The 14,031-nt window shown below is 38.0% G+C and overlaps 1 protein-coding gene across 1 annotated transcript; it reads right to left on the reverse strand.

Moving 5' to 3' along the window:
• Window positions 1-80: 80 nt before the first annotated feature.
• Window positions 81-11,730, reverse strand: gnsa (glucosamine (N-acetyl)-6-sulfatase a). The gene is made up of 14 exons (XM_046072059.1): window positions 11,437-11,730; window positions 10,661-10,720; window positions 10,256-10,462; window positions 8,403-8,468; window positions 6,599-6,697; window positions 6,259-6,426; window positions 6,007-6,089; window positions 5,590-5,708; window positions 5,280-5,383; window positions 4,680-4,781; window positions 4,274-4,384; window positions 4,065-4,175; window positions 3,434-3,594; window positions 81-2,470 (listed from the first exon to the last, which is right to left on the reverse strand). Exons 1-14 carry the CDS (start codon window positions 11,596-11,598, stop codon window positions 2,395-2,397), a joined length of 1,629 nt encoding a protein of 542 aa, XP_045928015.1. The 5' UTR covers window positions 11,599-11,730; the 3' UTR covers window positions 81-2,394.
• Between the last annotated feature and the right edge of the window lie 2,301 nt (window positions 11,731-14,031).

Consider the following 14,031-nt stretch of genomic DNA (forward strand, 5'->3'; position numbering starts at 1 on the left):
TAAATCCATTGTGAAATCAGATAAAATTTAGTGTGAGTGTGATGAATGTGACGGTGAATTGACTAAGCGGGACCCTGTGATATTTTGAGAATGTCTTTATTTGGACAAAAACCGTGAGCTGAAAATACATCATCATCAAAAACTACACTGAAAAATAAAACTAAGCATTCCAAAAAAACAATTCTCACAGATTGGAAAGTGCATCAGTGAATTTTAACAAAGTGATCGCTTTCAGGAGGAAAAATAATCACACAGTGTACGTTGAGTAATGTGAAACTCTACAGAGGAAGAAAGAGCTGTAAGAGCGGTTTATCCAAGAGCAACACAAACACATTAGCAGCAGAACTAATGGAAAATCATTGTTCACAATTAACAACCGGTTTGTCTGCGTGCTTGTCAGTAACAAAATAATTCACAATCTAAATTAACACACAAAAAAGATTCAGTCTACAGAGACTTTCTAAATGTCGTTTCCCTCAAAAGCCTCCTAATCCGGTCTTTGGTTGGATATTAATAATCACAATGGATTTGATCTTAATTTAAAAATGAACGTGTCACCACAAAATACTGGCTGTAGGCAGCTTTAATCTAAAATATATCAACTTTTTAAAAATATTTCAAATGCAATGTAGATTTGTGTTTCAACAGTGACAGAAATTTCAAGGCAGGGCCGCAAAAGCATTCAAGAAATAGATTACTTTTTCTCATAAATAAGGTTTATGGCATAAACATCAACAACAAACCAGATCCCTTTTTAAAGTTTGAGGGAGCAAATGTATATCAAAATGTAGAATCTTCTATTTGGCCTTTAAAAAAATTCTCCCATCCAAACAAACATAATTTTTCTGTTTATTTAAGGTGCGATCATGTGACACTTAGGTCCTAAGAGTATTTGCTCCATCAACCATTTTGAACAGAAGCTAATGTGACCGTACGTTTACTGTCTGACAGGATTTTTTTGCTGCAGTCGATTGCTCCTCATCAAATTATCAACTGTCTGGCCGTACGTGTAGGCCGTTGAAATCAGTTAGATACATTATCAGAGACAAATGGAAGTTGTGTATACTGTATTTATTTACCATTATCCTGGTACTGTTTGCCAGCTGTCCATTGAGCCAAACAAGTTCAGTTGAGAGTTAATAAATGGAAAATTAATCGCTTTAGATTTATTTAGTAATTGCTGGTTTTTTCTTCCATTTTTGTAAATTTACCAATTTTAGATTTTGACTGTTAAAAAAAAACTGGGAACTTATTATACATACTTATTTTTGGCTAATTGATTCATTGAAGATATAATTATTAGTTTGTTTAAATAATGGATATAATCTAGAGTTACTGCTGTCCATAATGTGACACAAGGTGCATTTCCATCCATCTGTTTTTATGCGAGTTTTCAATTTGCGAAGGAAAAAACCTGATTGGAAACGCAGAAAATTCGACAAACTACCGCAAACTCAGTTTGAATGCTTGGCCGAGGTGGAAAAGTTGGTGCATTGATAATGGTAAAATGAAACTGAAAACTACATGAAACACGTGTCCGTTGAAGAGCTGATCAGATTTGAATGGTACTCTTTAAATTTACATCATCTCACCCTCTTCCTCTGCAATGGCTTAATGGCACCTGACTGGAGCATTAGTGCCACCAACTGTTCTAATGTTCCCATAACCGTAGTGGGTGGAAATGCACGTAAATTCTCATTTTCTTCTGCTGATTTTCTGAACATATGGTTAGAATTTGCGCTACATTTGGTTGGAAACGGGGCTGAAGTAAATGTTAAAAATTATGAACTTGCCTATCATCAAGTTTGTATTGATCAATTTGTTAACTATTTTAGTGCCACGTCTTGTTGATGAACCGACATTTCCACCTTCTCACAAATTGTTGCGGACCAGCACCAAGAAACAAGCAAATAAGCAACCCCGTGTATTTCGACAAGACAACTGGCCTCTGTTCGGATCACAGATATGAAGATTTTCTCAGCCGAGACAAAACAGACATGAATTTATAAGAAGTGGCAAATGTTTGTCTATTGTTTCCGGGATTTTAAATCGATACGACTGAGCAGACATTTAGTGCACAGTAATGCTTTACAGAAAAACAGGATTTGAATCAATGGCTTGCAAGTGTAAATCCCTCCTGAATAATTTGGCTTCCCTGCACACTTACCGACACACTCACTAAACAGTAGCCCAAACTGGTAGCTTTAAAGGTGGGTCCTGCACCCAAAGGCTCACCTATGCCCTAAAATATGACCACATCTGAAGCCTTCTCCATCCATCTACAAAGAGACTGGCTCAGGAGGCCTGAAAACAAGGCAACACCAGCAGGAAAGGCTGAATACAAAATACAAAACAGCCCTTCTTCCTCCGTCCATCGTCCTTCATCTGTTCTTCTTATTTCATCTTCTGTCTGAGTCTGCTGAGCCGCCAGCTGTGGCTGGAAAACATCTGTCGTGGGTCAAACTTATACCTGAGAAAACACAAGACAGAGGAGTTAATGCTCGTGTGATAGACGCTGTTTTTAAGTGGAAGTCCAACAAATTGTTGTTTCCAACATGGATATCACATGAATTAATCCCTAGATTACATTGGAAATTTGCAGTTACTATATGAGTTTGTAATTTTATGACTAATTTCCAAGAAGTTTCCTGGAAAAAAAACTACAGGATATAATTTGATACTAATTATAGGGATAATTAATACATTTTCTAGTTCAACACTCCTGAATATTTACTAGAGTTTAAACAGAATATTTATATTTTCCCTATAATAAGTTATGTCTTTTTTTTTGTAAATTATAAAAGGTAATTATTATTGAATAAAACAAAACTGTGGATGTAAATGGAGATTTAAAAATGCCTTTACAAGCACTGTAGTTGAATGATTTGTTTATTTAAGGGGAATCTGGTGCATAATTTAGCATCTTGTTTTTGTGTGTTTTCTTTCCATTTGTTAATTTTCATTTCAACTGTTCTTCACATTTACAGTTAATCAGTGGTGAAATTCTCTATACAGCAGTATCATGCAGCTGCAACAATTAGAGAAGAAGAAATTTGCTCTGAACCCATTCAAAAGTTATTGGTATTTATTTAAGCAAAACAGGATTTGAATTAATAGCTTGCAAGTGTAAAACAATCCTGTTTAATTTGGCTTCCCAAACTCACTAAACAGCAGCCCAAACTGGAAGCCAATGGAAGAATAAAGAAATTTAAATTAATATTCAGTTTTCTTCCAAAAATAAACTTGTATTTGTTAGTTTAGTTTTGGTGTGTGGTAAGCCCTTTCTTTATCTTTGCTTCAACAGGAAACAGTTAGATGTTATATAAATAAAAATGTGGGTGAATATCAGACTTGCTACTATTTTGAGAAAAAAAAATAAAAAAATCTGGGTAGTTTTCAGTGAAACAATAAAAAATGGCAGCGCTGAACCGACCTTGAATCGTACACTCCGGGTGTCCGACACGACTGTCCGGAGCAGGACTGCAGCATCATCAGCCGATGGTTCATCTTCTCCAGGACTTCCTGGTCGATGGTCTTTGCAATGTTGGTCAGCTGGTAGGGGTCTCCTGTCACGTTGTAGACTTCTACGAACACCTACAGGGGGTGCACAACCACAATAATTGTTAATTAGCTGGGGAGGAGTCTACTGTCAAACAGTACACCTCGAGAAACTAAAACACAGATGCACTCCTGTCTAGATAATCTTTATTTCACCACCAGATGGCGCTAAAGTTTGGAATTTTCCTACATACAAGTCCCCATGAAATCAAAATCAATGTTTGTCTGCTCCAACAAAGTACTTTTGTAGGTATTCTTAACGGTAATTTGGAGAGTGACTTATGACCTATTTAATTGTTGCTAAAGTAACCGCTAACTAGGTGCCACTCAATATCCACATCCAATATCCCTCCCTAGCTTCATGTTTTTACAGCTTTCTGTTTCATGGGAGCATAATTAACTCTATATTCTTTATTTTCCTTTTTGTCATGGTAGGTACCATCATTCTTAATCTTTTTAGGTCATAATAAATAATGAGATGCTATAAAATTAACATTTCCCTGTACCTCATTATCGTCAAACTCGCAGTACTGCAGGTTGGCAGCGGGGGCGACTGTGCGCACACACGCATAGGTGTTGTTGTACGAGTCCTCACACACACAGTCTGGGAAACACTCCTGGGGAAAGTTGACAGGCGGATGAAAGAATGAGTTTTTCTACTGCAGAGTCTGTTTTTTTTCCCCCCCTCACAGATAATATTAGTTTCATCTCATACCGACACTCCTGGTCCCAGCAGAGGGCAGGCGGGGTCGGACACGTTGCTTCCCTCTCCTTCATACTCCACCAGGATGTCTGTTCTCCAGCTGCTGCCGTTCATCTTCCCCTCCTGGTGACCAACACACATACTGGATTCATCATAACCTTTCATTCATTATCTAAACTTCTCCACATCAACTTGAACATTACCCCTTGACAAGATTTGTGGTGAAGGGGTTGAAAACAGAATCGATAAAATTTAAACAATACCAAAACCTAGAGTTAACTGTCATTTGGTTTTCACTTCATAATGAGAACATTGAAACACAAGATATAAAAACAAAACAAATGTATGTCGCAATTTTGGGTAGTGTTGAGACACAGAAAGAAAGAAAAAAATAAATCATTAAGCCGATTAATCTCACCATAATGGGCAGGAAGGACATGCCGTCCATCTGCGTCTTGTTGACGTCGTAGCCAGCGATGTCCAGGATGGTCGGACCGAGGTCGACGTTGGCCACCAGCATCTGAGAACCAGACAAATTAGAGTGGCTGTAGGGTTTGATGTGATTAAAGAATAAATAAATAAACAGAAAACATGTTAGTTTTAAATTTCTTGATAAGCATATTTTAATGTCAGCATATTTAATAATCTGTATTGTTTGTTGTTAATTGACCACTAAAATTTCTGGACTGATTTCTGGTTAAAGTGCAGCTATTCTCAGTTTAATTGTATTGGATTCATGTATTTAAAATTGCGATATGAGTCAACTTGGATCTCTAAGAGATTCATGATGTTGATAACTTTGATCAATTTGATTCATAACTAAAAAGATATATCCGCTTCATGGGCACATCAAAAATACATGTTTAACATTTACTGCAGTCATCAAATAAATATTGGACAACTACAATTTTTTTTTTTTCCCCAAATGTTTAAAACATAATTAAAATCCTGCAAGCAAGATATTTTGGTTTTACAGTAGTTACAATAAGGAGATCCTGTGCGCAGTGCGTGTGTGTACCTGGCTGGTCTGGTTGGGCTTGATCGTTGGTCCTCTGACCATAAGAGGAACTCTGATGTCAAACTCATAGAGCTGCCTCTTATCCAGAGGAAGAGAGAACTGACCTGAAACAGAGGGAGACATAAAGAAGCCATAAACACTTACAGTAACACATTTAGAGGACTGGGAGTGTTCAAAAGCACCCTCTCACAATGTTAGGAAATCCTTCTTAAAATGTCTGGATCTTTCCTTCCTTTCGAACTTTCCTCCGGATCTGTTGACAGAGCTTTGATAAACCGGAGTACAAACATCGTCTCGTGCCGTTACATACCCATGTGGTAGCCGTTGTCAGAGGTAAAGAAGATGTATGTATTGTCCAGTTCACCTCTGACCTCCAACCTCTTCACTATTTTCTCCACCAGGTCGTCCACGGACAGCAAAGTTCGCCACCTGCAGGGCAGGAGGAACAACGAGACGCCTGCAGTAAAATCAAACTGAACATGTACGTTACGTTTACTGATAGACAAATAATACTTGAAAGCAAAGAAAAAAAGTCAAACTCTTGAGTGTGGATGGACAAAAGGACTGTAAGAAGGAAAAGAAGTAGGGAGAGTGGGCGAAAGGAGAGGCAAGATGACAGGAAAGGGGGTGATAATAAAGAAGAGAATGAATCAAATGCAAAGAAAAAGCAGAGGAGCTGAGGAACACAAGGAGAGAAAGAGGAAGGCGAGAAGCAGCGAAGACCCACCGTTTCCTGAAAGCATCGTCCAGAAACTGAACAGAGGAGTTGGTCATGGGGGTTTTAGCTTGTCTGATCAACCAGTGTTTGTCCTGAAGAGAGAGTGAAAGAAAACAACTTTAGGCCGAATACCGAATCAACTAAAAACACAAGGCACGATGCATTTAATCACTTTTTTTGTATCTCGACATGACCGGAGTGATGTCCAGTTTTCATAGCGGATATTTTAAGGTCAGTGAAATTAGAGAGGCTGTGCAGTACCTTCCCGTGGACGTTGAAGTTGGGGTCTCTGGGAGCCTTAGTGTTGTTGAAGCTGTCTTTGTACTGAGGAGCTGCTGTCCACGGGGAGTGAGGGGCCGGCGTGGACACCATCATGAAGAACGGCAGGTAGTTGGATTTATACTGGAGGAAGTCCAGAGACATGTTGGCCTGAGAGAGAGAGAGAACACAGAGAGATTGAGAGATTTAAATAAATATGTAATATGATGCCTTTGGTTTCTACTGAAAACAGAACAACAATCAAGTTATTGGTTGATATGACAAATATATAAAACGTAAGCTGTTGGATTTAATTAATTGTGACATTTCTCAGTTGTCTCACCAGGACGTCTGTCAGGTAGTCTTTGCTGTAGTTGGCTCCATGTTTCTGAGGCTTTCCATTCACTGACAGAGTGTAGTTGTAGTATTTAGAGTTTTTCTCCTGGAAAACACAAACGACTTCAATGAAATAATATTGTTGAATTAAAATAATAGACACACAATTGTTGGGTTTATAATATGTTTGTTTATATCATGAACTGCCACAGGTTACCGATTATTTATTATTCAGTAGTTCCACTTTAACAAACTGTAACAGTCCAGGAAAGGATGAAGAATATGCTTTAATCCCATCAGTCTCAGCTGAACGGTTTGATTTGAGTAAAACTCTAATCTTGTAAATCTTTGTATTTTATCAATGTGCACCTGTTGTATTTATTAGTTATGAAACAGTTTTAAGCTCATAGTTACTGTCCGTTTCCCCCAAAACCCTCACAGATGTCATTGGTTAGTTGTGTTTCTGTTCTGTAATGAGTTCTCATATATGACAACTTCTCATCATTTCCTCAGCTCCTTCATTTTCAAATTGGGGTGGCTGTAGCGTAAGGGGCTTTGAGTGGTCACAAGACTAGAAAGGCTATATACAGGTACAGTCCATGTACTGTTCAAATAGCCCTGGTTATCCTGAAAAGGAAATTGTGCAATACATCCATATTTGAAGCTAATGAGAGATTTTGAGCTCTTTGATTCATACATTTTCTCAAAACAAGTTAGCAGCTTGCAACCATTAAACCAAACCACCATCCATTAACCATTAAACCACATAAATTCATCATGGTCACAATCTCTAAGCGTAATGGTAGCTGTTTGACATGGAGTCCACTTCCTCAGAAACCAAGTTTGTTGAGAAAAACCTGAAGCGGGGGAAGACAGTAAGAAGGTGGACATATTTCCTTACGAGCATGTGATACATGTGGTTGAAGAAGTAAAATCTCACCCAACAGGCAAACTCTGCAGAAACTCTACAAACTGCACGAGTTTCGCTCTTTGCTATGATAAGCTGTCAGGTCACGAGACCAGTTATCACATTTCTGTTTATTCAGTAAAAGTGAAGATAAACCAGTCTGCACTGCAGTCGTATTACAGACGTGACCTCTCTGTAATGACTTCTGTAAACCGGTAAGATACATACAGTTAATTCAAGCCAGTTTACTAGTCTGGCTCCTTCTGCAGAGAGTTTCTAGTGACATGACCGTGACATATGAGGTAGACTGAACTCAGATCGCCACTCTGACGCACTGTTACTAGCAAAAAAACTTCCCACAGAGATGTTAGTGTTCTTAAACCTCCTCTATAAACATTTATGTTCAATGAAACAGTGTGTGTGTGTGTTTTCATTTTCATATCAAAAAGGGTTATTTTCCTCACAGATGTTTATTTTATTTTGTAAAGGAAGCCAAAAAAACCCATATTTGAGTCCATCATGGGATACTACAACTGTCCACTGGAGCCCGGGGTGAAGGTTAGAAGAGGAAAGGTTAATGGTCTCCCACAGATGTCCAGTGTTGTATGGGTACATTTACATTAAAAGACCAGTATTAGCCCACAAATTAGCCGTCTAACTCATAAACATGAGAAATGTCTGGAAGTATTCTGTGCATTAGCTGTGTGTCTTAGCCCCCTGTAAACCACATAAAAACTGACTATTTTATATAGTATTTTCACAAACTTCCTGGTACTGTGGAGTTGTGGGGCAACTTCTTGAAACAAGCTGCATTTAAATCAATAAGAGGTTCTGTTTTTTCAGTGATTCAGGAAGGAGCCTCACAGAAGATTTGTGGCTGAAAGGATAAAGGTTTCGGTCTTACCAGTGCGACCCAGTAGTTCCAGCCTGGAGGAACATGTTCCACTCCTCCAGCCTCTGAGTGCCCATACTGAAACACACAAGCAGTATAAGGGAGTATGTTTGATGACATATACACATAAAAAAAATATAATAAGCCAAGACTTCTATGAACCCCAATGAAGAAAATTGGCATTACAGCAGGACAAGAAAATGAAAACAAATATTAAAGTAAGAAAACTATATCTGATCAGCGATTTTAAAACTAAAACAGAAATTGGAAAAGTGCTTAACAGAAGGCTGTGTAAAGGTCAACCACAGATGGACTTAAAAGTCTTAAGAGGAGGTTTTAGAAGACTATAAAGGTATTTTATAAGACTATAAGCTGTACTCAGGGACAATGCTAATATCCACTAGCATGCTCACAATGACAATGCAAACATGCTGATGTTTAGCAAGTACACAATCAGCCATAACATTATATAATGAAGGTCTCCCTTTTGCTGCCAGAACAGCCCTGACCCGTCGAAGCCTGGACTCCCCTGTGTATGCACTGAGGGTTCTGACATCTGTCAAAAGCAGCATCAACTTTTTTTTAGCAGTTTGACCTACAGTAGCTCGTCTGTTGGTTCGATTCACACGGACCTGCCTTCACTCCCCGCGATCAATGAGTCTGTCGCCGGTTCACAACTTTTCCTTCCTTGGACCACTTTTAATAGTTAGTAGTCGCTCAAATCCTTATGCTTGTCCATTTTTCCAACATCAACTATGAGGACAAAATGTTCCCTTGCAGGCTAATATATCCCATAATATATCCCATATTGTTCACATCCTCTGTCCGTGGTCATAAAGTTATGGGTGATCGGTGTATAATGTTTTACCAGTTTAGTGTGTTGACATGCTAAACACAAAGTAGAGCTGAGGCTGATGGTGGCGCTACAGGAAAAGTCAAAGGATCATCAAAGTCATGAGGGTTCATCATCTGAGGAACATGAATGGCTGTACAATGGCAGTTGGCGTGGAAAGATTTTATATTTTATAAGTGAAAAATTTGAGACATGCTGGTGTCGCTAGAGGAAAAGTAATGGATATTTTTCATTTCTTGATTTATTTAAAAAAGGGGCCAGCGTACAGTAAAACATCAACATTTTCATTTGATGCACAGCGCCAGATTATAGCTTCCGTCCCTCGGCAGGTCACACTTAAACAAAACAACACAATAATCATTGAGCTAAGGCTGATCAGCTGATTGAAATGCCAAAAAGGAGGGAGAAGAGAAAGTGGGAAGTAGGAAAACAGGGGTAAGGGTAATTTTTTTTTTGCCATTTCAGTGAAGTGAATGACCTGGTTCCCCATCTATCCATCTGTTTATCACAGGGGTCGATGCAACTTCGACACGACACAGAACTTCTCTTTTCATGCATTCACGTATTTAGTTTGAAGATGATCAGTTGACAACTTGACCTGGTGACTGGTAAAAATTCCCCGTATTCTTGGACGACACACTAATACTTCCGTACAAAGTGATTAACAAGATGAAGGGCGGGTTCATGAACAACAGGAAGTCAAACTCCTCAGATGTGCAATTAGCAGACGTAAACATAATTAAATCATCAGGGGAAATTATTTGTCACATCCTTCATTCTTCAGATAAATGCAGGGTTCCCCCCCCCCCATCTTGAAAAACTTAAAGTAACATAATGAAAACCCTTCCTCCACCCCAATTCAAATACAAGTTTTACCAAGGGTACCCTTTATTTTGTTAAACAGTATTCAGATGATTTAAGGACCTTTCGAGCAGAAAAACATGTTGCTGTCTGTATAAAACATTAAAAAGGCCAGAAATGTAAGTAAGCTTGGAGTCCTATCGTCTCTTACCTGGTTAAGATATTTCCCAGCGAAGAAGGTCTGGTAGTCGCCGTACCTCTGAAGAAGGGCGGGGAAGGTCTGAGCTTCCTCGCTCTTCTGCCAGGCTTTGCTGCTGCAGTTTCCCTCTAACGTGTTGTTGATGACGTGGTGGTTGTGCGGGTATTTTCCCGTCAGGATGCTGGCTCGACTGGGGCAGCACAGCGGGCTGGCAACAAACTGGGGGAAGATGGAAGGAAGAGGATGAGAGATGGAAAGCAGCAGCAAAATATAAAAAGACTTGTGAAGCAAGAGATCCACAAGTCACCAGGCTACATCTAAACTAGACTATTATCTTGTTTTTTTAGCTGCTAAATTATCTCTGATGAGACAGAATATGAGAGCGAAGGGGACAGTAATGATGTTGATGATACTTACTGCGTTTGTGAATGATATCCCTGCATCACCAATTAGTTTTTTTGTCTTGCTGAGTGGACTCTAGAAGGAAAAGATTTGCTGTGATGAGACAAACCTGAGTAATCTACTGGCCTCTGGCACTCAAACACGCTCAAATTGTGCAAGACAAAGCAGCATCTCTGTTTTTCTGCCTTCATGGCGAAGCTTGTTTTCTATGAAGATAGAGGAATGCAGCTATTTAGTGCTGGCAAAATCTAATAAATACTAATTAAATAATCCTTTCCCATGCTTTTGAGACAAAGTTGGCAAACTCAAACACATCAAAATTTTGTTCTTCTTACTATTATATTTTAGGGTTTTTGTCGAGCAATTTCATGAAACATCAACTCTCTTAAATCATCATAATATGTACAGTACAAAAGAAAATGTCTCACTTTTTCCTCACAATTCAATGAAATCACATAGCTCACACCTTCAAGTTTCCACCTAAATGTTGGTACACGTTTAAAACTGAAAGGATTTTAGGAAGAGGGGGAGGGTGTTTGCTGAAAACCATGGGAGCAGAAGTGATAAGGTTATCTGACAATGTGAGATGCCTAAATGATGTGTCCAACCCAGGAGGAATGTGAGCAGTCAGCTTAACCAGACTGCACTAAGTAGGCTAAATGTCAGGTTTACATCAATTAATCACAGATTTTCCCATGAAGTGACAACAACAGAGCTGAAAATGCAAAGTCACAACTTTCTGATGAGCTCCGAAATGTAGCAAAAGCAGGAAAACATTAAAATGCACTCACCAGACCCCCTAGAGCGATGTCCAAGTCGTCGGTGAGGATCAAAACAATGTTTGGTTTGCGGTATGACTTTGCAGACACCCCGCAGTTCAGGTGGCTCCACAGAGTGACGCAGATTAGGAGGTAATTCAATAACGCAAGAGGACGATTTGAGCCCATTTTCATGATTTAATCATAAACTACTGCGACTGTCCGTCTCTCCCCTCAGGTCTGTGCCTTGTAACAGCGTGAAATGTTGTCAGTGAGTCATCTGCAGAGAAAAACAACGGCCCTGTTTCTGTTTGAGACAACACTTCCTTCTTTCCTGGTCATGTGCTGCTCGGCTACGGAAGCCCGAATCAGCTGATTTAAAGATGTGACGCCCTCGCCGTGACTAATTAGTATGAATAACTATAATTCTATGTTGTTGTTTTTTTGCTTTCTGATTTATTACTGCATCTATGTATTTTATTATTATGTTTCTTACTAAATAAATAAAAATAGTTTTTATTGTGTTGCTCTAAAAGGCTCAGTCTGATAAAAATCAAGGTAGATGGCCCACCAACAAAATCCAAATTGGGCTTTTCAGTGGTATAAAGTAACAACAACATAATAACGTAAGTACATTTACTTAAGTACTGGAGGCGTACTTAAGCACTTGTACTTTACTTGAGTAGGCCTATTTCCATTTTCTGCCACTTTATATTAGCCTATAGCCGACATAACATTTCAGAGGGAAATATTATACTTTTTACTCCACTAAATTTATTTGAGTGCTTTAGTTACTAGTTATGTGGCAGTTTAAGATTGATAACACAAAATATAATTATGACACATTATTATTATCTTTTATTTATTGCTGTTGATAAACTCACAAGTTACCTAGCAGCATATAAAGTTATTTAAAAGTCCCACCTTTACCAGCTGCAACATTAAATTGATCATTAAGTATATATTTCCATTCTGCATAATGTGTATTTTTACTTTTTGTACTTTAAGTTATGTTTTGATGCTAATACTGTACGTGTAACCTGTGAGTAACATTTTTAATACAGGACTTTTACTTGTAACTAAGTCAGCCATACTTACATATCAGTTGATCAACTCATATTCTGCGTGTAGGCTTAAAACAACAAGGGAAACCAAATGTGTGTTGTACTGTAAACATTAGTGTACTTTATTTGGGTCAGTGCACAAGCTTGGGATTGTAGGAAATAAAGTATTGGCTTAAACAATAACTACATGTATTTTGTCTTTTTGTGCTCATTATAATCATGAAGAACAAGTCCGTTGAAAGTCTACTGCATTTTGTTTTATTTTTCATTAATTGTAGACTTCAAACACTCAAACACGAGCAGTTTTCTACCTTTAAGTTTGTTTTTGTCTCATCTTGCTTTCCAACAAGCATACAAATGTGTGTTTAAAAACCACCAATACTAAAATACACATTTAAATAGAGATTTATTACCTAAAATCTGCTGTGAGCCTTGCAGTTTGAGTTTATTGATATGTTTATGTTATATCCTGTCGTTTTCTAGTGGTGGAATCTAACTAAGTAAATGTACTATACGCCTACTTAAGTACAAATCTGAGGTACATGTATATTACTTAAGTCTTTTCTTTTTATTCCACTTTTTACTTCTACTCCACAACAATTCAAAGGGAAATATTGTACTTTTTATTCCACTACATTTATCTGACAGCTTAAGTTAGACACTTTACAAATCAAGCTTTTTGCATTAAAAACATACAAAGAGTTTATAAAATGTGATGCTTTGATATAAATTAAAACACCCAATAGACAAGTAGTAGGCTACACCTGAAAGGATTAGTCATCAATTAGTCAAGTGACAGAAAGTTAAATGGCAACTATTTTGAGTTCAGTATTTCGAGCAACATTCTTTAGTCAAAAAAAAAAAAAAAAAATCATGGTTCAAGCTTCTCAAATGTCAGGATATGCTGCTTTTGCATTTAATTATTTAAAATTATTGTTAATAATGTTGAGATTTGGACTTTTGGTTGAACAAAACAAAGCATTGTGAAGGTGTCACTTTGGGCTCTTGGTAACTGTGATGGCATTTCTTACTATTTTCAGACTCTTTTAGAAACCGATTAATGAAGAAGATAATCAGCAGATTAATCTATAATGAAAAATAATCATTAGCTGCAATCTGATACAAACCAATTCAAATTTAGCTCCACCTCAACCAACTACAACAGTAAAATCCTGCTTTTACATTAATGCATTAGTAATAATAATCTAATTGACCATTTTCTTCATTGAGTACTTTTTATATATTAGATTATACTTTTACTAAAGTCACAATCAGAGGTCAGACTCTTGAAAAGGACTTTTAACAGAGTATTTTTACAGTGTGTTTTTTTAGTTCTTATTTCCTAAATTAGGGATGTTTTCTACATGAAATACTGTTAAATGCTGCCAACGTTACAGCCGCACAAAACATCCTAAAACAAGGAAGCGGATTGGTCGAGATTCTTTAGGCTCCTCTGTGATTGGTCAATCCGCCATCTCCGTGCGCCTGTTGCACCTGTCGCGCGACCTGAAGAAAGTTTAGCAGCCGTTGAGAAGTTCAGCACGGTGGACTGATCCATTGTTCC

Source organism: Micropterus dolomieu, linkage group LG16, assembly GCF_021292245.1.
Source record: "Micropterus dolomieu isolate WLL.071019.BEF.003 ecotype Adirondacks linkage group LG16, ASM2129224v1, whole genome shotgun sequence".
In the NCBI taxonomy this organism is placed as follows: domain Eukaryota; kingdom Metazoa; phylum Chordata; class Actinopteri; order Centrarchiformes; family Centrarchidae; genus Micropterus; species Micropterus dolomieu.